Source organism: Scyliorhinus torazame, chromosome 12 (genome assembly GCF_047496885.1).
Source record: "Scyliorhinus torazame isolate Kashiwa2021f chromosome 12, sScyTor2.1, whole genome shotgun sequence".
Taxonomy (NCBI): Eukaryota; Metazoa; Chordata; class Chondrichthyes; order Carcharhiniformes; family Scyliorhinidae; genus Scyliorhinus; species Scyliorhinus torazame.
In genome coordinates this window covers 84522395-84545385 of record NC_092718.1, presented here as the reverse complement: position 1 = coordinate 84545385, position 22991 = coordinate 84522395, and the positions used below count along the sequence as shown (strand labels likewise).

Here is a 22991-nt window from a genome sequence, read left to right as displayed (position 1 = left end):
AGAAGGGTAGCAAGGATAATCCAGGGAACAACAGGCCGGTGAGCCTTACTTAAGTGGTAGGGAAATTACTGGAGAGAATTCTTCGAGACAGGATCTACTCCCATTTGGAAGCAAATGGACGTATTAGTGAGAGGCAGCATGGTTTTGTGAAGGGGGGGTCGTGTCTCACTAACTTGATAGAGTTTTTCGAGGAGGTCACTAAGATGATTGATGCAGGTAGGGCAGTGGATGTTGTCTATATGGACTTTAGTAAGGCCTTTGACAAGGTCCCTCATGGTAGACTAGTACAAAAGGTGAAGTCACACGGGATCAGGGGTGAGCTGGCAAGGTGGATACAGAACTGGCTAGGTCATAGAAGGCAGAGAGTAGCAATGGAAGGATGCTTTTCTAATTGGAGGGCTGTGACCAGTGGTGTTCCACAGGGATCAGTGCTGGGACCTTTGCTCTTTGTAGTATATATAAATGATTTGGAGGAAAATGTAACTGGTCTGATTAGTAAGTTTGCAGACGACACAGAGGTTGGTGGAATTGCGGATAGCGATGAGGACTGTCAGAGGAAACAGCAGGATTTAGATTGTTTGGAGGCTTGGGCAGAGAGATGGCAGATGGAGTTTAATCCGGACAAATGTGAGGTAATGCACTTTGGAAGGTCTAATGCAGGTAGGGAATATATAGTGAATGGTAGAACCCTCAAGAGTATTGAAAGTCAAAGAGATCTAGGAGTACAGGTCCACAGGTCACTGAAAGGGGCAACACAGGTGGAGAAGGTAGTCAAGAAGGCATACAGCATGCTTGCTTTCATTGGCCGGGGCATTGAGTATAAGAATTGGCAAGTCATGTTGCAGCTGTATAGAACCTTAGTTCGGCCACACTTGGAGTATAGTGTTCAATTCTGGTCGCCACACTACCAGAAGGATGTGGAGACTTCAGAGAGGGTGCAGAAGAGATTTACCAGAATGTTGCCTGGTCTGGAGGGCATTAGCTATGAGGAGCGGTTGAATAAACTCGGTTTGTTCTCACTGGAATGAAGGAGGTTGAGGGGCGACCTGATAGAGGTCTACAAAATTATGAGGGGCATAGACAGAGTGGATAGTCAGAGGCTTTTCCCCGGGGTAGAGGGGTCAATTACTAGGGGGCAAGTTTTTTACACAGAGGGTAGTGGGTGCCTGGAACTCGCTACCGGAGGAGGTGGTGGAAGCAGGGACTATGGTGACATTTAAGGGGCATCTTGACAAATACATGAATAGGATGGGAATAGAGGGATACGGACCCAGGAAGTGTAGAAGATTGTAGTTTAGTCGGGCAGCATGGTCGGCACGGGCTTGGAGGGCCGAAGGGCCTGTTCCTGTGCTGTACATTTCTTTGTTCTTTGTCCTTTGGTGCTTCTGAAGTTCGAGGAACACTTCAGCGTGGAAGTCAATGAGAGCTTTGAGAGGTACCTATTCCAGCAGCGCCTGCAGGTTAAGGATGAGCCTTTCCAATCTTATTTGACACACCTCCGTATCCTCGCGCAGTCCTGCGGCTATAAGGCCACCTCCGACTCCATGATACGGGATCAGATAGTTTTTGGGGTCATCTCGGACACCCTCCGCCAGCAGCTCCTTAAAATAAAGCGCCTCACCCTAGCGACTGCCATCGAGACCTGCGTCCTCCATGAGAACGCGACCAGCCGGTACTCCCAAATCCAGGCGGCCGAAGCAGCAAGGCACGGGCCCCACGAGGCGGAGCGGGTCCAGTCGATCGAGTTCCTGCCGGCCCGCGGCCCGGACGAGGGTGGCCATTTTGCGCGCTTTCCAAGGCCTCCAGCGCTTGTACGTGCCAATAGAGGGGACGTTGACGCAGAGGGACGTGATGCGCAGGCGTGCTCTACACAGGACCGCACCGCGCACGCGCAGTGGCGCAACGAACGCAACGAACACCATGACGTCACGACGTGCGGCAACTGTGGCTCCGCCCACTTAAAGCGGCAATGTCCGGCCAAAGCGCGACAATGCCTTCCCTGTGGCAGGATGGGCCACTACGCTGCCTGCTGTCGAGCAGCTCAACCTGCCAATTCCCAACAATTCAGCCAGCCTTGCAGGGACGTGCGGGCAATTCAGCCCACCTTCACTGAGTCATATCCAGACAGTATGCAGACCAGTGATACCAAGACAGGGAGCCCTCTCCGCGTTGCGGTAATCCACAAGAACCGGATGTCCCCAAGTCGGAACCACCAGCCGCTGCCAGTGCACAGCATTGATCCGGGCGATGAGTGGTGTGCCACACTAACGGTCAACCGATCACAGATCACATTTTGCCTGGACACTGGTGAATGTGAATCTCCTCGCATGGTCAGCCTTCCGGATCTTGAAGGTTAAACCACCGATTCTGCCATCCCACTGTCAGCTGGTTGACTACAATGGAAAGGTCATCCCGGCCACGGGGTCCTGCCAGCTCGATGTTACACCCAACTCACACAAAGCCACATTATCATTTGAAATCGTAGGATCCTCGAAGGACTCTCTGTTAGGCGCACAGACGTGCAAGATCCTCCACCTCGTTCAGCGGGTACACACTCTGTCTCAGGAAGGCACGTCCGATTTCCCGGATGCAGACTTTAGGGCGCAGCTCCACTCACTCCTCGCGCACAACCAGGAGGTTTTCGAGCGTATGGGCACACTGCCCTACACGTACAAAATACCGCTCAAACCGGACACCACCCCGGTCATTCACGCACCTCGTAGGGTCCCAGCACCACACAAGGACCGCCTCAAGCAGCAGCTGCAGGATCTGCAGGACCAAGGAGTGCTTTCCCGGGTCACGGAGCCAACGCCATGGGTCAGCTCCATGGTGTGCGTCAAGAAGCCCTCCGGTGAGCTCCGGATCTGTATCCACCCAAAAGTTTGAATCACAACATTATGAGGGAACACTACCCCATACCCAAACAAGAAGAAATCACGAGCGAAATGGCTCGGGCAAAAATATTCACCAAGCTTGATGCCTCCAAGGGCTGTCGGCAGATTCAATTGGATCAGTCCAGCAGGAAGCTGTGCACTTTCAACACTCCATTTGGCAGATACTGCTACAATAGGATGCCGATTCGGCATCATTTCGGCCACTGAAGTGTTCCATTGCATCATGGGACAGATGAAGGAGGGCATCGAAGGGGTACGCGTCTACGTAGACGACGTTATCATCTGGTCCACCACACCACAGGAACACATCAGTCGTCTCCAGCGTGTCTTTGCACGGATACGGGATCAGGGCCTGCGCCTTAACCGAGCCAAGTGCTCTTTTGGCCAGACTGAGCGAAGGTTTTTGGGGGACCACATATCCCGGTCGGGTGTGCGGCCAGATGCTGACAAAGTGGCAGCCATCGCAGCCATGCAGCAGCCGGCAGACAAGAAGGCAGTGCTGCGCTTTCTCGGGATGGTCAACTTCCTGGGGAAGTTTATTCCCAACCTTGCTTCGCACACAACGGCTCTTCGCCACCTGATCAAAAAGACAATGGAATTCCAGTGGCTGCCCGCACACCAGAGTGAATGGGAGGAGCTCAAGGTCAAGCTCACCACCGCCCCGCTACTGGCGTTTTTCGATACCACACGGGAAACAAAGATCTCAACTGACGCCAGCCAGTCTGGCATTGGGGCGGTACTCCTGCAACGGGACGACACCGCATCATGAGCCCCGGTCGCCTATGCGTCACGGGCCATGACCCCCACAGAACAGCGCTATGCGCAGATTGAGAAGGAGTGCATGGCCTGTAGACTGGCATCGACAAGTTTCACGACTATGTATATGGTCTTCCGCAGTTCACTGTGGAGACCGACCATCGCCCCCTGGTCGGCATCATTCAGAAGAACCTCAACGACATGACCCCTCGCCTCCAGCGCATTCTGCTCAAGCTCCGGAGGTATGACTTCCAACTTGTCTACACCCCGGGGAAGGATCTCATCATCGCAGATGCTCTGTCCAGGGCGGTCAACACACCGCCCGACTCAGAGGGGTTCGTTTGTCAGGTCGACGCGCAAGTAGCCTTCACATCGGCCAATCTGCCGGCCACTGATGCACGTCTGGCCCACATTCGCCGTGAGACTGCGGCTGACACCCTTCTACAACGTGTGATGCGCCACATGACGGAAGGGTGGCTTAAGGGGCAGTGCCCACAATTTTACAACATCCGGGACGACTTGGCCGTCATTGATGGTGTCCTCTTGAAGTTGGACCGGATCGTGATCCCACACAGTATGCACCGGCTTGTCCTCGAACAACTGCACAAAGGCCATCTCGGAGTTGAAAAAAGCAGGTGGAGGGCCCGAGAGGCTGTGTACTGGCCGGGCATCAGCGACGACATCGCCAACATGGTGCTCAACTGCCCTGCCTGCCAGAGGTTTCAGCCGGCGCAACCCCCTGAGACACTTCAGCCCCATGAGTTGGTCACGTCCCCCTGGGCGAAGGTGGGCGTGGACCTCTTTCATGCGCTCGGCAGGGACTACATCATTCTGATTGACTACTTCTCAAGTTATCCGGAGGTCATACGCCTGCACGACACGCAAGGGGGCAATAGGGGGCAGCACGGTAGCCTTGTGGATAGCACAATTGCTTCACAGCTCCAGGGTCCCAGGTTCGATTCTGGCTTGGGTCACTGTCTGTGCGGAGTCTGCACATCCTCCCCGTGTGTGCGTGGGTTTCCTCCGGGTGCTCCGGTTTCCTACCACAGTCCAAAGGTGTGCGGGTTAGGTGGATTGGCCATGATAAATTGCCCTTCGTGTCCAAAATTGCCCTTAGTGTTGGGTGGGGTTACTGGGTTATGGGGATAGGGTGGAGGTGTTGACCTTGGATAGGGTGCTCTTTCCAAGAGCCGGTGCAGACTCGATGGGCTGAATGGCCTCCTTCTGCACTGTAAATTCTATGATCTATGACACAACGTCATCAGCTATCATCCGGCATGCAAAGAAACCTTTGTTTGCCATGGAATTCCGCTCACCGTCATGTCTGACAATGGGCCTTGCTTTGCGAGTCAAGAATGGTCTTCCTTTGCCACTCATACAACTTCACATACGTGACGTCCAGTCCCTTGCATCCTCAGTCGAATGGCAAGGCGGAAAAGGGCGTCCACAATGTGAAGCGGCTCCTCTGCAAGGCTGCAGATGCCGGATCTGACTTCTGTTGAGCCCTGCTGGCCTATCGCTCGGCCCTACTGTCCCCGGGCCTCTCGCCAGCCCAGCTGTTGATGGGTCGCACCCTCAGGACCACTGTGCCGTCCACTCATGTTCCTGACCTCGACCATGCTCCAGTATTGCGAAGGATGCAACAACAGCGTGCTCAGCAGAAGGTGGCACATGATGCTCGGGCGACTGATCTTCCTGCCCTGGCGTCTGGAGGCAACGTCCGCATACACCTACCGGAGGGTGGCTGGTCGGCAACCACCGAGGTTCTCCGCCACGTGGCTCCCCGCTCATTCCTGGTTCGTATGCCTGATGGCTCTATTCGCCACCGTAATCAGCGGGCCCTTCGTCTGGTTCCGCGCTCGCTACGATATCATGCACCGGTGCCACGCCCTCCTGTTGTCCCTGATGTCGACTTTGTTGAGCTTCCTGCCACTCTGCCTCTTCCTCTCTCGCCCGTGACCAGGCCCATTCCTCAGCTGGTGGATCCTGACCCACCCTTGAGGCGGGCAACCTGAATTCGTTGCCCACCTGAGACTGGATTTATGAGCCTGTTAGCACATTGGACTCGTTTTACAGTACTGTTAACGAGTTTCTTTTCTTGTCATTCATTGTTCAAGACATTTTCTCTCGTCGTTTGTTGATTGCATTTGTCCTGTTATTGGTACAACCTCGTTCTGTTGCACCTGACACCTTCCTCTGTATATAGTTTAGCCTCATGTACATGTTGTAAATATTGCACACACACACTCAGACGCACTCAGTACACATTTCTATTTATTAACATGTAGGCCCATAACCTTTTTAAAATGGGGGGGATGTCATGATATCCACATCAGCATATCAGGGTGCAATCACACACACACTGATGGACAGGCAGTTGGACCAACCAGCACACACATAACATCGCAGCCAATCACCAGTGAGAGCACACGCACTATAAAACAGGGAACACCACAGTTCCCGCTCATTCTACCAGGAGATAGCTCAGAGCACAGAGCTCACAACTATCCTGTGGCTGCCACCTCCAAGTTCTTTAAACAAACATAAGGCTGAGGGAGGAACTCACAGGGTTAATCTTGATTGGAGCAGTCACCCTCCAAAACTACTCAACATCAAGTCCTGAGAATCCAAATCCCCCTTCTTCCCTCGAGAGTGTAAGTACCCTCCCACCCCCGAGAGAGAAAATACCTCCCCTTCACCCCCAATGTATAAATACCCCCTCAGCCCTGAAAGAGAAAATACTCTCCTCTTCACCCCTAAAATGTAAATTAACCCCCACCCCCTGAGTGTGTAAATACAAATAGCGGGGGGTTGTGGAGTGGTGGGTGGAGGGGTTGGAATGCAGGGGTGGATGGTGGGGAGTGGGCACCCATACAGCCATGGGCCATGGAGGGCAGTCAGTGGAGTGAGCAGCAAGATGGCTGCCTGCAGGCCGCGGCAATGGCAGTCCATGCCTGGACACCCCAGTCCCGTGGGGGGAGGTGGTTCGTCCGGCCCCACGACCCATCCGCTTGTCACCCTCCACAGCCCGCCAGTCAGTCAGGACCGGCACCCATTGTATTGCCTCTGCATGTCCTACCTCCTCTCTCTCATCAGATACGGTGCCTGTTTCCCAATTTGTGGAAGCACAAGTGAACCTCGCCATCAGGAATTCTCTCCCCCCAACGGAGGCGGAGGATCAAACCACGGTCAGGCCCCCTAATGATATGTGAACGGCATTTACTGTACGGCGGAGTGGAACACGTTGATGCCGCTGTCGAGGCGCCGGAGAATTGCGATTTGGCGTGAGTCTGCAGCCGCCTCGCGAGTTTCCTGAACGGCAGGACCACATTAGAAATACACCGTCGGGAATTCGGTCTGTCGGGGACGGAGAATAGCACAGCAGGCCATAAGCAATAGCCTCAGGTGTGGACACTCGGCGCACGGGGGGCGGAGTATCATGGAACCGCCGCCAGACCCGATTTCATGCGTGAAACTGGACTCCCCGCCCCGTCGCCGAACGCGATTTGAGAGTCAGGATGCGGAGAATCCAGTCACCGGTTTACATTCTGACTTGTGTTATCCTTAGAAAATCTGTGTATGTCTGTGAAGATATAGGTTGGATGAGGGGAGTTGTGTTATAGTCAATCTTTCCATGTTTAATAAATGTCTTATTTTTTTGTTAAAAGTTAATTGGCAGTCCTGTGACTGTTCATCTACGCCTCTGAACAAAAAAATAAAAGTTACAATCGATTGAGCCACGTCCCATTCTAGGACCTGACTGTCCAGTGATCACAGATCACAGAAAGATACAGTACAGAAAAGCCCCCTCAGCCCATCGAGTCTGCACCACCTCATGAAAGGCACCTGATCTGCCAGTTATAATCCCATTTGCCAATACTTGTCCCTCAACCTCGAATGTTAAGACGTGCCAAGTGCTCATCCATGTACATTTTAAAGGATGTGAGGCAACCCGCCTCTACCACCCTCCCAGGCAGTGCGTTCCAGACCGTAACAACATCAGTTGAGATTGTAACAGTGTGTGTGTGTGTTAATTCTGACTGACGTGACTTTATAGTTTTACACAGTTCGCCTCTGGGTGAGGCTGTGAGGGTTTCTGAAAGCAGAGTATCGTCAGGAAGAGGCTGTGGCTTTGTGGCTTTGAAACGAGGACATGAAGTAAACGAGTGCTGCTCCAACTAAAGATACGCAGTGATCTCACCAAAAACCACGACCTATCCTTAGTCTTACATCCCCCTTAAACACAGAGGAACTGGAAATACTGACCTTCCGCCAAGAGCCAGTTCCCTTCTTGTCCGAGACACTCAGGAGAACAAAGATCATCTCTCCCGTGATCCTGGGGGACTGAACATTTCCAGAATTATATCAACTACCTGAAGTTTCTTCAAATAGTCCTTCGTCAGACAGGATTTACTCTTCAGCTCCAGGGCTCTTCCTGCTGTAAGTAAAACGCTTCCTACTCAAGTCAAATCCGTTGTGTCCAACATGAACTCTGGACACTTTACAATGGAGTTCAGCTTTTTTCAAAGCGTAGTCACTGTTGTAATGCTATTCCTCCAAATAGTGACCGCGGGATCTTTTACACCCACTCGAGAGGGCAGACTGGGCTGCTCAGTTTACTGCATCATATTGGACTAATTTTCAGCGCTGGTCGGTTGTGCAGATTGTGGGCAAGGCCTATTCACCCTATCTGGAGTTATGTTGTTTTTAAATACCTGATCAAAAATCGAATTCTGTGTCTGAACTTTGTGTCGAATGCCACTTGTCCAGATATTTACCCACCTTGAGCTTGTTGAACCTTTACCCGTTCTGTCTGCTGTGAACAATCACTTTCACCTCATCCTGTCCTTACCGTCTATCAAATTCTTCCCCCTGACACCTTTCATCCTTCCAAGTAATATTCCACCTCCCATGTCAAACTAACTCCCAAAATGTGGATGGATTGTATTGTTGACTTCTATCTTTATTAATAATAACCACAATATGTGAGTGTGTTCCGTGTATTGGGCAAATTACCACACAACCAGTATTTTAGTACAATCACAGTTTATTATTGAACATAAGATTAGTTCTATACTTGATAAATTACACACTACTACTCATTTCTACGTATCTAGCAGTTTAAACAAACTTTGCTTAATTTCCAAGTGACCGGCTCTGTGCAGGTTAGATAAGGCCTTTATCTGGTTCCCCACGTGTGGCGGCTGGAGGTTGTATGCTTCGTCGAGGCTGAGTGTCGTCTTTCAGGTGGAGGTCGCGGGTCCTTGAACTTGGCTGGTCGATGTGCTGCAGTTGGTACACAGAGGCCGATCCCAAAAGAGACAGAATGTTGGTAGTGCAGTTCTTCTTATCCTCCGTTCTTTCACACTCTTTTGGCTGGTCCCAGGTCGGGATCCAATGGATCGTTAGGATTTCAATCAATATTAAATAGGATTCTGGCCATTGAGGGGTGCGCACCTCGATAGCTGGGTGGGTTCTAGTTGTTATTGTCCAAGGCACGAAGGCACTCCCAAATAAGGCAAATAGGTGCCCCTGAGTCTGTTACTAATGTTAAGTTTCAATCTGAAGCCCATTTTCCTGGGGAGACCTGTGAGAGTGCTTCTGCAAGTGCAAGTTTCTGCATAAGTCTGAGTTGTTTGCAATCCACACAGGCTGTGTCCTGTCTGTGTCCCAACCTGACCACACTTCCCATCGTCCTTTGCGGGTGGCCATTCTAGATGGCTGCAGTATGGATGGCAGTGTCAGATCTTTTTGTCTAAGACTGTTTGTCAGATCTGTTAACAACCTGTTCAGGACAGGCATTCTGTTCAGGCGCTCTGGTTGCTTTTCGGGATGTGAAAACCAGGCTGCTGTTCATTCGGGTGACTTCCATTCTGCATTCACACTTTTATCAAGTCATGGATTTCAGCAAATATCTTAATGAGGCACAGTTAAATAAAAAAACAAGCAGTTTAAGATACAGTTAGCAATTCAGACATGATGCATTGTTCAAACTATCAGTTATGATATTCAGATAAACATCATGGTGCAAACATACATACACACTGATGGACAGATCAACGGACCAATCAATACACACACAACATCACAGCCAATCACAAGCAAGAGCATACACACTATAAAACGGGGAACACAACACTTCCTGCTCATTCCAGCAGGAGACAGCTCAGGGCACAGAGCTCACAGCAAGCCACTCAGGCATTCACCATGTGCTGAGTGCCTCTCCAAGATAGTGTTAGGGCTGGGTCCACAGGTTAGATGGTAATGAACGAACCACAGTAACCAGTTTACAGATGTTGTTATTGTTAATAATAAAACTGAGTTGTACCATCCGCAACCGTGTTGGTTTGTCTGTGTAGCAGAGCACCCAACACGACACTATCCAACACGTGGGCAGCACGGTAGCATTGTGGATAGCACAATTGCTTCACAGCTCCAGGGTCCCAGGTTCGATTCCTGGCTTGCGTCACTGTCTGTGCGGAGTCTGTACATTCTCCCCTTGTGTGCATGGGTTTCCTCCGGGTGCTCCAGTTTCCTCCCACAGTCCAAAGGTGTGCGGGTTAGGTGGATTGGCCATGCTAAATTGCCCTTAGTGTCCAAAATTGCCCTTCGTGTTGGGTGGGGTTACTGGGTTATGGGGATAGGGTGGAGGTGTGGACCTTGGGTGGGGTGCTCTTTCTTAGAGCCGGTGCAGACTCGATGGGCCGAATGGCCTCCTTCTGCACTGTAAATTCGCTGATTATCACAGAATAGTTTTCTCACCATCCTAGATTCGAAGGAAATGAAACTGCAAACTATTTCCAGTAAAATGAAATGGACACACTTCTTTTTTTAAAATTTATTTCCAGTATGTGGACATCACTGGCTTGGCCACTAGTTATTACCGATTGCAATTAGTCTTGAGAAGGAGGTAGTGAGTTATTTTCTTGAACCGCTGCAGTCCCTGCTGTGTAGGTAACACACAGTGCTGTTCGGGAGGGAATTCTACGGTTTTGACCCAGGGACAGTGAAGGAACAGCTTATTTATTTTGATGTCTGACAGTGCAGCACACCCTCAGTGCTGACCGTCCGACAGTGCAGCACTACCTCAGTACTGACCCGTCAGTGCAGCACTCCCTCACTACTTGCCCTCTGACAGTACAGCACTCCCTCAGCACTGACCCTCTGACAGTGCAGCACTCCCTCAGTACAGACCCTCTGACAGTGCAGCACTCCCTCAGTATTGACCCTCTGACAGTACAGCACTCCCTTAGTACTGACCCTCTGACAGTACAGCACTCCCTCAGTACTGACCCTCTGACAGTGCAGCACTCCCTCAGCGCTGACCCTCCGACAGTGCAGCACTCCCTTAGTACTGACCCTCTGACAGTACAGCACTCCCTCAGTACTTGCCCTCTGACAGTACAGCGCTCCCTCAGCACTGACCCTCCGACAGTGCAGCACTCCCTCAGTACTGACCCTCTGACAGTGCAGCACTCCCTCAGTACTGACCCTCCGACAGTGAAGCATTCCTTCAGGACTGACTGTCTGACAGTGCAGCGTGCCCTCAGTACTGACCCTCCGACAGTGCAGGACTCCCGTAGTACTGACCCTCTGACAGTGCAGCACTCCCGCAGTACTGATCCTCTGGCAGTGCAGCGCTCTCTCAGTACTGACACTCCAACAGTGCAGCACTCTCTCTGAACTGACCCTCCGACAATGCAGCACTCTCTCAGTACTGACAATCCAACAGTGCAGCACTCCCTCTGTACTGACCCTCCGACAATGCAGCACTCTCTCAGTACTGACTCTCCGACAGTGCAGCACTACCTCACTACTGACCCTCCAACAGTGCAGCACTCCCTCTGTCCTGACCCTCTGACAGTGCAGCACTCCCTCTGTCCTGACCCTCTGACAGTGCAGCACCCCCTCTAATTGACTCTCCAACAATGCAGCATTCTCTTCTTATTGACTTGAACTGTGCAGCGTCCCTTGGTACAGGAACTGGGGAGTCATCCTGGGTTTTGTGATGATAAATTGAGCAATCTTAAAACCTCATCCTTCTGCGTCGAAGATGTGTGAGAGAGTGACAGAGAGAGAGACTGTCAGAAAGAGAGACATAGAAAGCGAAAGAGGTAGAGAGGAAGCAAGAGAGACAGACAGAGAGGAATGGAGACAATGATAGTCAGAGTTAGAGATAGAGAGAGAGAGAGAGTCAGAAAGAGGGAGAGAGAGACAGAGAGGCAGGAACAGGGAGAAGCAGAAAGAGAGAGACAAAGATTGTGTGTTACATCTTCCTCCAAGTTAGCCAGATGTGTTGTGTTGACAAAGAATATAAAAATAAGAAGTTTAAATCAAAAAAATATATTTTACACTGGTAAACGTGATTAGATTTGCACACTTTACTAAGTAACAGATAATAAAATAATATTGAATCTGTAGTACAGCAATTAATATTCTCTCTAACTATTAAACTACACTATAACTCAACCTCTTGCTATATCCCTATCATGAAATCTCCCTCAGTGTTTTTCATCAACTTCTCCTCATCAGCCTCTCCCAGAATTCCTAGAGATGCTGCCTTATATACAATCACTTAGTAACGCCATCTAGTGTTGAGTTACATGTAATCTCTGTTGTTAACCTTTTACTACACTTGTACTATATATGTAATTACAGTGAGTACAAAACTCACTGAGAGAAAAAGCTGAGAGCACAGTGGAGGAAATGAAGGGCCTGTTTGGTGAATTGGTCTGGGACATCGTTTTCCAATCTCTCATTCCTTGGTTTGATGTTCATTTAACCCCTGGGGTTATTTAACTCCCGAGAAAACCAGTTAAACACCAGTTTTTGTTGGTTGAGGGAGGGAAGTGGGTGCAATGTCTGACAAAGCCTCTGTCTTTTTAATTTTCCATTTAGACTGGACGTAAAGATGGGAGTGGTGAGACTGATGTTGATCTGCTGCAGTTTGCTGCCAGGTACAAATAAACTACTGATCTGAACTCATGAAATTTGATTCATTCCTGGATTTTGAAAGTTAACTTTTAATTTAAGAGAACAGAATTTGTGATCAATCATATTCCAATAAATGGGGAGTGATAGAAAATAGCAAAAAGGAGGCCTTTCGGACCAAATGCCTGTGATGGCTCTTTGAAACATGGATCCAATCAGGCTCCACTTCTCCGGCCCCCACACCCCCACCCTCCCCAACCACAACCTTGCCAAATTCCCTTCAAGTATTTATCCAGTTCCCCCTTTTGAAAGCTCATGTTGAATCTGCTTCCACCACCCTTCCAGATCACAACTAACTATGTAAAAAAACTTCTTCTCATCTCTTCCACCCCCCCACCCCCCGCCGGTTCTTTTCCCAATTCTCTTCAATCTGGGTCCCTCTGGTTACCGAGCCACCTACCACTGGAAACACTTTTTCCTTGTTTACTCTAACCAAACCCCCTCATGATTTTGAATGCCTTGATTCAATGTCCCCCTTAACCTTTTCAGTTCTGAGGAGAATCCCAGCTTTTCTCAGTCTCTCCACATTAATGGAACTTATTCGCCCCTGGACATCAATCCCAAAGTGTGACAGGCCTAGGATTGGATGCAATCCTCCAGCTGGGATTGAAGTAGGATTTCAAAGGAGAGTTTGGAGTCACGGGTGACATTGGTCATGGACAGAGTGTGTCTGAAAATGGACAGCTGATATCTAAGTGATCAGTTGGAACAAGGCATCGGATAACTTATGAAAATAGTAATGACACTGCATTTATATAGAGCCTTTAACACACCAAAACCTCTATGTTGCTTCACACTATACCCCCATGAGGGGGGAACATTCTTTCAGTATCCACCCTGTCAAGCACCCCTCAGAATAAGATCACCTCTCATTTTCTAAACTCCAACAGGCACAAACCTGCTCAATGTTTTCTCATCAGACAAACCCCCTTCATCCCAGGAATCAGTCCAGTTAACCTTCTCTGCTCCAGGTGCAGTCTCACCAATACCCTTGAACAGTTGTAGGAAGACTCCCCTACTTTTATACCCCAGTCTCCATCACAATAAAGGACAACATTCCATTTGGCTTCTTAATCATTTGCTGTGACTGCACACTCACTCTCAGTGATTCATGTGTCAGGACACCCAGGTTCCTCTGTACCACATTCTACAGTCTCTGTCCAGTTAAATAATGTTCTGCTTTTTGATCTCCTGTCCCCTCCCTTGTTGCCTTTCAGGTGGGACCTCAGAGGAATGGTCGATGAAGGCACTGCCTAGGAGAGCCATCAGCAGTTCTTGTGTGGTGATACCTTGTATCTTTGACATTCCTTCCCATTCTTATACAGCATTGGACGCAGCTTGGTATAAATATTGGTATTACTGGAAATATACTGTTGCATACTCAAAAGATCCCAATTATGCGATGACCACATTTGTGGGACGTGCAAAAATAATTGGAGACTTGGATGGGAAGAATTGTTCATTGAGGATTAATAATGTCAGTCCCGCAGACAGTGACATATACTACTTTTATGTCAATGCAGAGGGCTACGGCGATCACGTTTTTAAAGACCCTGTCCAACTCCAGGTCCTTGGTAAGTCCCAGTTCATTCCACACAAACTCAAACAGCACAAGTACAGCACTGTCAGAGGATCAGTACTGAGGGAGTGCTGCACTGTTGGAGGGTCAGTACTGAGGGAGCACTACACTGTCAGAGGGTCAGTACTGAGGGAGTGCTGCACTGTCAGAGTGTCAGTACCGAGTGAGTGCTGGACTGTCAGAGGGTCAATGCTGAGCGGGTGCTGCGCTGTTGAGAGGTGAGTGCTGCATTGTTGAAGGGTCAGTACTGAGGGAGCGCTGCACTGTCGGAGGGTCAGTACTGAGGGAGTGCTGCACTGTCGGAGGGTCAGTACAGAGGAAGAGCTGCACTGTTGGAGGATCAGTACTGAGGGAGCGCTGCACTGTCAGAGGGCCAGTACTGAGTGGGTGCTGCACTGTTGAAGGGTGTGTGATGAGGGAGCACTGCACTGTCGAAGGGTCAGTACTGAGGGAGTGCTGCACTGTCAGAGGGCCAATACTGAGTGGGTGCTGCACTGTTGAAGGGTGTGTGATGAGGGAGCACTGCACTGTCGAAGGGTCAGTACTGAGGGAGTGCTGCACTTTAAAAAAATTAATTTACGGGATGTGGGCATCGCTGGATAGACCAGCAGTCATTGCCTATCCTTAGTTGCCCTTCAGCAAGTGGTGGTGAGTTGCCTTTTTGAACCGCTGCAGTCCTTCAGGTGTAGGTACACTTACTGTCCGGCTAGGCAGGAAGATCCAGAATTTTGACCCAGCAAAATTGAAGGAACAGCAAAATATTTCCAAGTCAGGGTGATGAGTCACTTGGGGGGGGGAACCTCCAGTTGGTGAGATTCCCAGGTATCTACTGCTTGTGTCCTTCCAGATGGTAGTGGTTGTGGGTTTGGAAGGTGCTGTCTAAGGAACTTTGGTGAGTTACGGCAGTGCATCTTGTAGATGGTACATGCGGCAAACACTGTTCCCCGGTGGTGGAGGGTTTGAATATTTGTGGAAGGAGGAGCAATCAAGCGAGGCTGCTTTGTCCTGGATGGTGTCAATATTGTTGAGTGTTGTTGAAACTGCACTCATCCAGGCAAGTGGAGAGTACTCCATTACACTACTTACTTGTGCCTTGTAGAACATAGAACATAGAACATTACAGCGCAGTACAGGCCCTTCGGCCCTTGATGTTGTGCCGACCTGTGAAACCACTCTAAAGCCCAACTACACTATTCCCTTATCGTCCATATGTCTATCCAATGACCATTTGAAAGCCCGTAGTGTTGGCGAGTCCACTACTGTTGCAGGCAGGGCATTCCACGCCCTTACTACTCTCTGAGTAAAGAACCTACCTCTGACATCTGTCCTATATCTGTCTCCCCTCAATTTAAAGCTATGTCCCATCCGAAGAAAAAGGCTCACTGTTCACCCTATCCAATCCTCTGATCAAAGAACAAAGAACAAAGAAATGTACAGCACAGGAACAGGCCCTTCGGCCCTCCAAGCCCGTGCCGACCATGCTGCCCGACTAAACTACAAACTTCTACACTTCCTAGGTCCGTATCCTTCTATTCCCATCCTATTCATGTATTTGTCAAGATGCCCCTTAAATGTCCCTATCGTCCCTGCTTCCACCACCTCCTCCGGTAGCGAGTCCCAGGCACCCACTACCCTCTGCGTAAAAAACTTGCCTCGTACATCTACTCTAAACCTTGCCCCTCTCACCTTAAACCTATGCCCCCTAGTAATTGATCCCTCTACCCTGGGGAAAAGCCTCTGACTATCCACTCTATCTATGCCCCTCATAATTTTGTATACCTCTATCAGGTCTCCCCTCAACCTCCTTCGTTCCAGTGAGAACAAACCGAGTTTTTTCAACCGCTCCTCATAGCTAATGCCCTCCATACCAGGCAACATTCTGGTAAATCTCTTCTGCACCCTCTCTAAAGCCTCCACATCCTTCTGGTAGTGTGGCGACCAGAATTGAACACTATACTCCAAGTGTGGCCTAACTAAGGTTCTATACAGCTGCAACATGACTTGCCAATTCTTATACTCAATGCCCTGGCCAATGAAGGCAAGCATGCCGTATGTCTTCTTGACTACCTTCTCCACCTGTGTTGCCCCTTTCAATGACCTGTGGACCTGTACTCCTAGATCTCTTTGACTTTCAATACTCTTGAGGGTTCTACCATTCACTGTATATTCCCTACCTGCATTAGACCTTCCAAAATGCATTACCTCACATTTGTCCGGATTAAACTCCTTCTGCCATCTCTCCGCCCACGTCTCCAGACAATCTAAATCCTGCTGTATCCTCCGACAGTCCTCATCGCTATCCGCAATTCCACCAACCTTTGTGTCGTCTGCAAACTTACTAATCAGACCAGTTATATTTTCCTCCAAATCATTTATATATACTACAAAGAGCAAAGGTCCCAGCACTGATCCCTGTGGAACACCACTGGTCCCAGCCCTCCAATTAGAAAAGCATCCCTCCATTGCTACTCTCTGCCTTCTATGGCCTAGCCAGTTCTGTATCCACCTTGCCAGCTCACCCCTGATCCCGTGTGACTTCACCTTTTGTACTCGTCTACCATGAGGGACCTTGTCAAAGGCCTTACTGAAGTCCATATAGACAACATCCACTGCCCTACCTGCATCAATCATCTTAGTGACCTCCTCGAAAAACTCTATTAAGTTAGTGAGACACGACCTCCCCTTCACAAAACCGTGCTGCCTCTCACTAATACGTCCATTTGCTTCCAAATGGGAGTAGATCCTGTCTCGAAGAATTCTCTCCAGTAATTTCCCTACCACTGAAGTAAGGCTCACCGGCCTGTAGTTCCCGGGATTATCCTTGCTACCCTTCTTAAACAGAGGAACAACATTGGCTATTCTCCAGTCCTCCGGGACATCCCCTGAAGACAGCGAGGATCCAAAGATTTCTGTCAAGGCCGGAGCAATTTCCTCTCCAGCCTCCTTCAGTATTCTGGGGTAGATCCCATCAGGCCCTGGGGACTTATCTACCTTAATATTTTTTAAGACACCCAACACCTCATCTTTTTGGATCACAATGTGACCCAGGCTATCTACACCCCCTTCTCCAGACTCAACATCTACCAATTCCTTCTCTTTGGTGAATACTGATGCAAAGTATTCATTTAGTACCTCGCCCATTTCCTCTGGCTCCACACATAGATTCCCTTGCCTATCCTTCAGTGGGCCAACCCTTTCCCTGGCTACCCTCTTGCTTTTTATGTACGTGTAAAAAGCCTTGGGATTTTCCTCTATCCTCCACCATGGCAGAGGCGGAAGAGACTCTCCTCACTGTGCATGCGTGGGAAACTGACAGCGGCCGCTGACGCTCCCGCGCATGCGCCGCATTTCCGCGCCAGCTGGCAGGGCAACAAACACCATTTCCGCCAGCTGGCGGGGCGGAAATCCCTCCGGCGTCGGCCTAGCCCCTCAATGTTGGGGCTCGGCCCCCAAAGATGCGGAGCATTCCGCACCTTTGGGCCGGCGCGATGCCCGTCTGATTGGCACCGTTTTTGCCGCCAGTCGGCGGACATCGCGACGTTGGGGGAGAATTTCGCCCCCTATCTCTTATAAACCTTTCAAAGATTTTGCCCACAACAGAAGGAAAGCTCACTGGTCCATAGTTACCAGGGTTGTCTCCACTCCCCTTCTTGAACAAGGGGACAACATTTGCTATCCTCCAGTCTTCTGGCACTATTCCTGTAGACAACGACGGCTTAGAGATCAAAGCCAAAGGCTCAGCAATCTCCTCCCTAGCTTCCCAGAGAATCCTAGGATAAATCCCATCCGGCCCAGCGGATGTATCTATTTTCACACTTTCCGGAATTGCTAACGCCACCTCCTTATGAACTCAAGCCCTTCTAGTCTAGTAGCCTGAATCTCAGTTTTCTCCTTGACAGCATTGTCTTTTTCCTGTGTGAATACTGATGAAAAATATTCATTTAGCACCTCTCCTATCTCCTCGGACTCCACGCACAACTTCCCGCTACTGTCCTTGACTGGCCTTACTCTTAACTTAGTCACTCTTTTATTCCTGACATATCTATAGAAAGCTTGAAGGTTATCCTTGATCCTACCTGCGAAAGACTTCTCATGTCCCCTCCTGGCTCTTCTTAGCTCTCTCTTTAGGTCCTTCCTAGCTAACTTGTAACTCTCGAGCGCCCTAACTGAACCTTCATGTCTCATCTTTACATAAGCCTCCTTCTTCCTCTTGACAAGTGTTTCGACTGCTTTAGTAAACCACGGTTCCCTTGCTCGACCACTTCCTCCCTGCCAGACAGGTACATACTTATCAAGGACACGCAGTAGCTGTTCCTTGAACAAGCTCCACATTTCCATTGTGCCCATCCCCTGCAGTTTTCTTCTCCATTCGATGCATCCTAAGTCTTGCCTCATCGCATCGGAATTGCCTTTCCCCCAGATATAACTCTTGCCCTGCGGCATATACCTATCCCTTTCCATCGCTAAAGTAAACTTAATCGAATTGTGGTCACTATCACCAAAGTGCTCACCTACTTCTAAATCTAATACCTGTCCTGGTTCATTACCCAGTACCAAATCCAAAATGGCCTCACCTCTCGTTGGCCTATCTACATACTTCACATGAACAGCTATGGTCTCTTGCTCAGGTACACCTTCAAGTTAGGGCGACCACAACAGACATATGCAAATTTCCTCCAGAAGAGCCAATCAGCAGATCTGCTCTACTGCCCTCTGCTGGATGCTGTTCTTCACTTGAACAGCTAGGGTCTCTTGCACAGGTACACCTTCAAGTTAGGGTGACCACAACTGACGTATGCAAATTTCCCCTGCACTAGCCAATCAGTAACTCCGCTCTACTGCCCTCTGCTGGATGAAAGTTGTAGATGGTGGACAGGCTTTAGGAGGTGAGTTACTCACTGTATGATTCCAAGCCTTTACCTGCCCTGGGAGCCACAGTATTTATGCGGCTAGTCCAGTTCAGTTCCTGATCAATGGTAACTCAGAGGATGTTGGCTGTGGGGGAATCAGCGATGGTAATGCCATTGAATATTATGGGGCTGATGGTTAGATCCTCTCTTGTGGGAGATGGTCATTGTCTGCTACTTGTGTGGTGCGTATGTAACTTGCCACTTGTCAGCCCAAGCCTGGATATTGTCCAGGTCTTGCCGCATTTAGACATGGACTGCTTTATCATCTGAGGAGTGGTGAATGGTGCTGAACATTGTGCAGTCACATGCAAACATCCCCACTTCTGAATGTATGATGGAAGGAAGGTAATTAATAAAGAAGATGAAGGTGATTGGGCGTAGGACACTGTGCTGGGGAAGTTCTGCAGCGATGTCCAGGAGCTGAGACGATTGACCACAACCATTTTCCGTTGTGCCAGGTATTGCTCCAACAATTGGAGGGTCAGTGCTGAGGGAGTGCAGCACTGTCAGAGGGACAGTACTGATGGAGTGCTGCACTGGCAGAGGGTCAGTACTGAGGGAGCGCTGCACTGTCAGAGGGACAGTACTGATGGAGTGCTGCACTGGCAGAGGGTCAGTACTGAGGAAGTGCAGCAATGTCCGATGATCAATCCTGAGGGAGTGCTGCACTGTCGGATTGGGGTGATGTGGACAGAAACAGGATATTGTGGACAGGGTTGGATGATGTGGACAGGATTGGGGTGATGTGGACAGGATTGCAGAGATGGGGGCCGGATTGGGGAGATGTGGACCAGATTGGGGTGACGAGGACGGGATTGGGATGATGTGGACAGGATTGGAATGATGTGGACAGAATTGGGTATATGGTGCAGGATTGGGATGATGTGGACAGGATTGGGGTGATGTGGACAGGATCGGGGTGCTGTGGACAGGGATGGGGTGATGTGAACAGGATTGGGGTGATGTGGACAGGATTGGGATGAGGTGGACAGGATTGCAGAGATGGGGGCCGGATTGGGGAGATGTGGACCAGATTGGGGTGACGAGGACGGGATTGGGATGATGTGGACAGGATTGGAATGATGTGGACAGAATTGGGTATATGGTGCAGGATTGGGATGATGTGGACAGGATTGGGGTGATGTGGACAGGATCGGGGTGCTGTGGACAGGGATGGGGTGATGTGAACAGGATTGGGGTGTCTCACTCATGTGCACTCTCACAATCCATTCATTATCAAGGGAGGATTGAGATCAGGAGGGAACGTAAGAACAGAATCCTGAGAATAAATTCAGGATGGGAACCAGAGCTACCTGTGCAGGATTTGTTCAGAACAACAGCAATCATTGGCCAATTAGCCTGCGAATCGGGATGAGTAATGCCAGATCGGCTGCTTTGGACACTGACTCCAGATTAGAATCATAGAATTTACAGTACAGAAGGAGCCATTTGGCCCATTGAATCTGCACCGGCCCTTGGAAACAGCATCCTACTTAAACCCATGCCTCCACCCTATCCTCGTAATCCAGTAACCCCATCTAACCTTTTGAACATCAAGGGAAAATTTAGTATGGCCAATCCACCTATCATGCACATCTTTGGGCTGTGGGAGGAAACCAGAGCATCCGGAGGAAACCCACACAGACACAGACACAGGGAGAAAGTGCAAACTCCTCAAAGACAGTAACCAGAGGCCGGAATTGAACCTGGGTCCCTGGAGCTGTGAGGCAGCAGTGCAAACCACTGTGCCATCGTGCCGCTCAATTGATTGATTGAGCGGCTACTTGGCCAATGGACTTGTTTCTGTGCCCCCCCCCACCCCCACAGGTAGAAGCCCTGGCAATGAGCTCTGTTCCTCCCTTCCCCATCCTGTGCCCCTCCTGTATCCCATCTTTTGTGTATGTGCATATCCCACTCTGCCCAGATCATTGATACTCTGCGTAGTGACGGTCTTCCTACTCTGCTGTCAAACAGATCCAACCCACCTCGCATCCTGAACTTGTCAATTTGAAAACCTTCAATGACAAGTTTAAACACTCACCTGAACTGTTGAAACTCCAGTCCTGGGAAGCTCATGTGGAACATGTTAAATTTGGAACAACGTTAAAAGCAATTTTTGATTGCTTCATTAAAGTCTCCTAAGGGTATAAGTTGCCCCAATAATTATCTGACACCTACAATAAATAAATCCCAACTTTAGTGAATAGATTTCTCACACACATCCAAATGTGTGCCTGTTAAACCCTGAACTGGGCATTTTGGAGCTGTGTTGTGTCCTCATTGCAAATGCAGAACATTTTAAGATCTCGGGCGTCATTCTCCGACCCCCCAGCGGGTCGGAGAATGGCCGTTGGCCGCCGTGAATCCCGCCCCCGCCGGTTGCCGAAGTCTCCGAAGGGAGAAAAGTCGTCGGGCGTTAATGTCGCCGCTGCCGTCGGAGAATGGCACGGGTCTGCCGATATTCTCCCTTCCGGATGACCGTGATGACCCCAGGCCGTTCACGTCGACTTAAATTAAACCTCCTTTTCATCGGCGTGACCCTGTGCTCCAGTTTCACGCCGACCAGCGTGGAGGCGAGTGACGGCCTGGGGGGTTGGCTCTGGGCAGGCAATGGCGTGGCCGCAGTCTGAATGTGTGGGGAGAGGTGTGTCTCGGGTTGTGTGTGTGTGTGTGCGGCGAGGGGGGTGGTTAGAGTGGGTTGGGCTCCGGGGGAGTGCCGGGAGGGGGGTCCATGCCGGGGAGGGGGATGGGGGGTCCGTGCCGGGGAGGAGGTTGGCGTCCGTGCCGGGGAGGAGATTGGGGGGGGTCCGTGCCGGGGAGGAGGTTGGGGGGGGTCCGTGCCGGGGAGGGGGATGGGGGGGGTCCGTGCCGGGATGGAGGTTGGGGGGGGGTCCGTGCCGGGGAGGAGGTTGGGGGGGGGTCAGTGCCGGGGAGGGGGATGGGGGGTCCGTGCCGGGGAGGAGGTTGGGGTCCGTGCCGGGGAGGAGGTTGGGGGGGGGTCCGTGCCGGGGAGGGGGATGGGGGAGGTCCGTGCCGAGGTGGAGGTTGGGGGGTGGGGTCAGTGCCGGGGAGGAGGTTGGGCGGGGGTCCGGGCCGGGAAGGGGGATGGGGGGTCCGTGCCGGGGAGGAGGTTGGGGGGGGTCTGTGCCGGGGAGGAGGTTGGGGGGGGTCCGTGCCGGGGAGGGGGATGGGGGGGGTCCGTGCCGGGGAGGGGGATGGGGGGTCCGTGCCGGGGAGGAGGTTGGGGGGGGTCTGTGCCGGGGAGGGGGATGGGGGGGGTCCGTGCCAGGGTGGAGGTTGGTGGGGGTCCGTGCCGGGGAGGAGGTTGGGGGGGGGGTCCGTGCCGGGGAGGGGGATGGCGGGGTCCGTGCCGGGGAGGAGGTTGGGGTCCGTGCCGGGGAGGAGGTTGGGGGGGTGTCCGTGCCGGGGAGGGGGATGGGGGGTGTCCGTGCCGGGGAGGAGGTTGGGGGGGGTCCGTGTCGGGGAGGGGGATGGGGGGCCGTGCCGGGGAGGAGGTTGGGGTCCGTGCCGGATAGGAGGTTGGGGGGGGGTCCGTGTCGGGGAAGGGGATGGGGGGGTCCGTGCCGGGGAGGGGAATGGGGGGTCCGTGCCGGGGAGGAGGTTGGGATCCATGCCGGGGAGGAGGTTGGGTGGGGTCTGTGCCGGGGAGGGTGATGTGGGGGGTCCGTGCCGGGGTGTAGGTTGGGGGGAGGTCCGTGCCGGGGAGGAGGTTGGGGGTGGGGGTCCGTGCCAGGGAGGAGGTTGGGGGTGGGTCCGTGCCGGGGAGGGGGATGGGGGGCCCATGCCGGGGAGGAGGTTGGCGTCCGTGCCGGGGAGGAGGTTGGGGGGGTCCGTGTCGGG

At 51.3% G+C, this 22991-nt stretch overlaps 1 protein-coding gene across 1 annotated transcript in view; it reads left to right on the top strand.

Annotated features, from left to right (window-relative positions):
* The first annotated feature begins 7934 nt into the window (after positions 1-7934).
* The window catches only part of LOC140386529 (myelin-associated glycoprotein-like), a 100256-nt gene continuing 85199 nt past the window's right edge, over positions 7935-22991 (top strand). Inside the window, exons 1-3 of the mRNA XM_072468937.1 lie at positions 7935-8090; positions 12549-12607; positions 13859-14215. Of these exons, the coding sequence (XP_072325038.1) occupies positions 12562-12607; positions 13859-14215 (403 nt within the window). The 5' untranslated portion in view covers positions 7935-8090; positions 12549-12561. The remainder of the gene's footprint in view (positions 8091-12548; positions 12608-13858; positions 14216-22991) is intronic.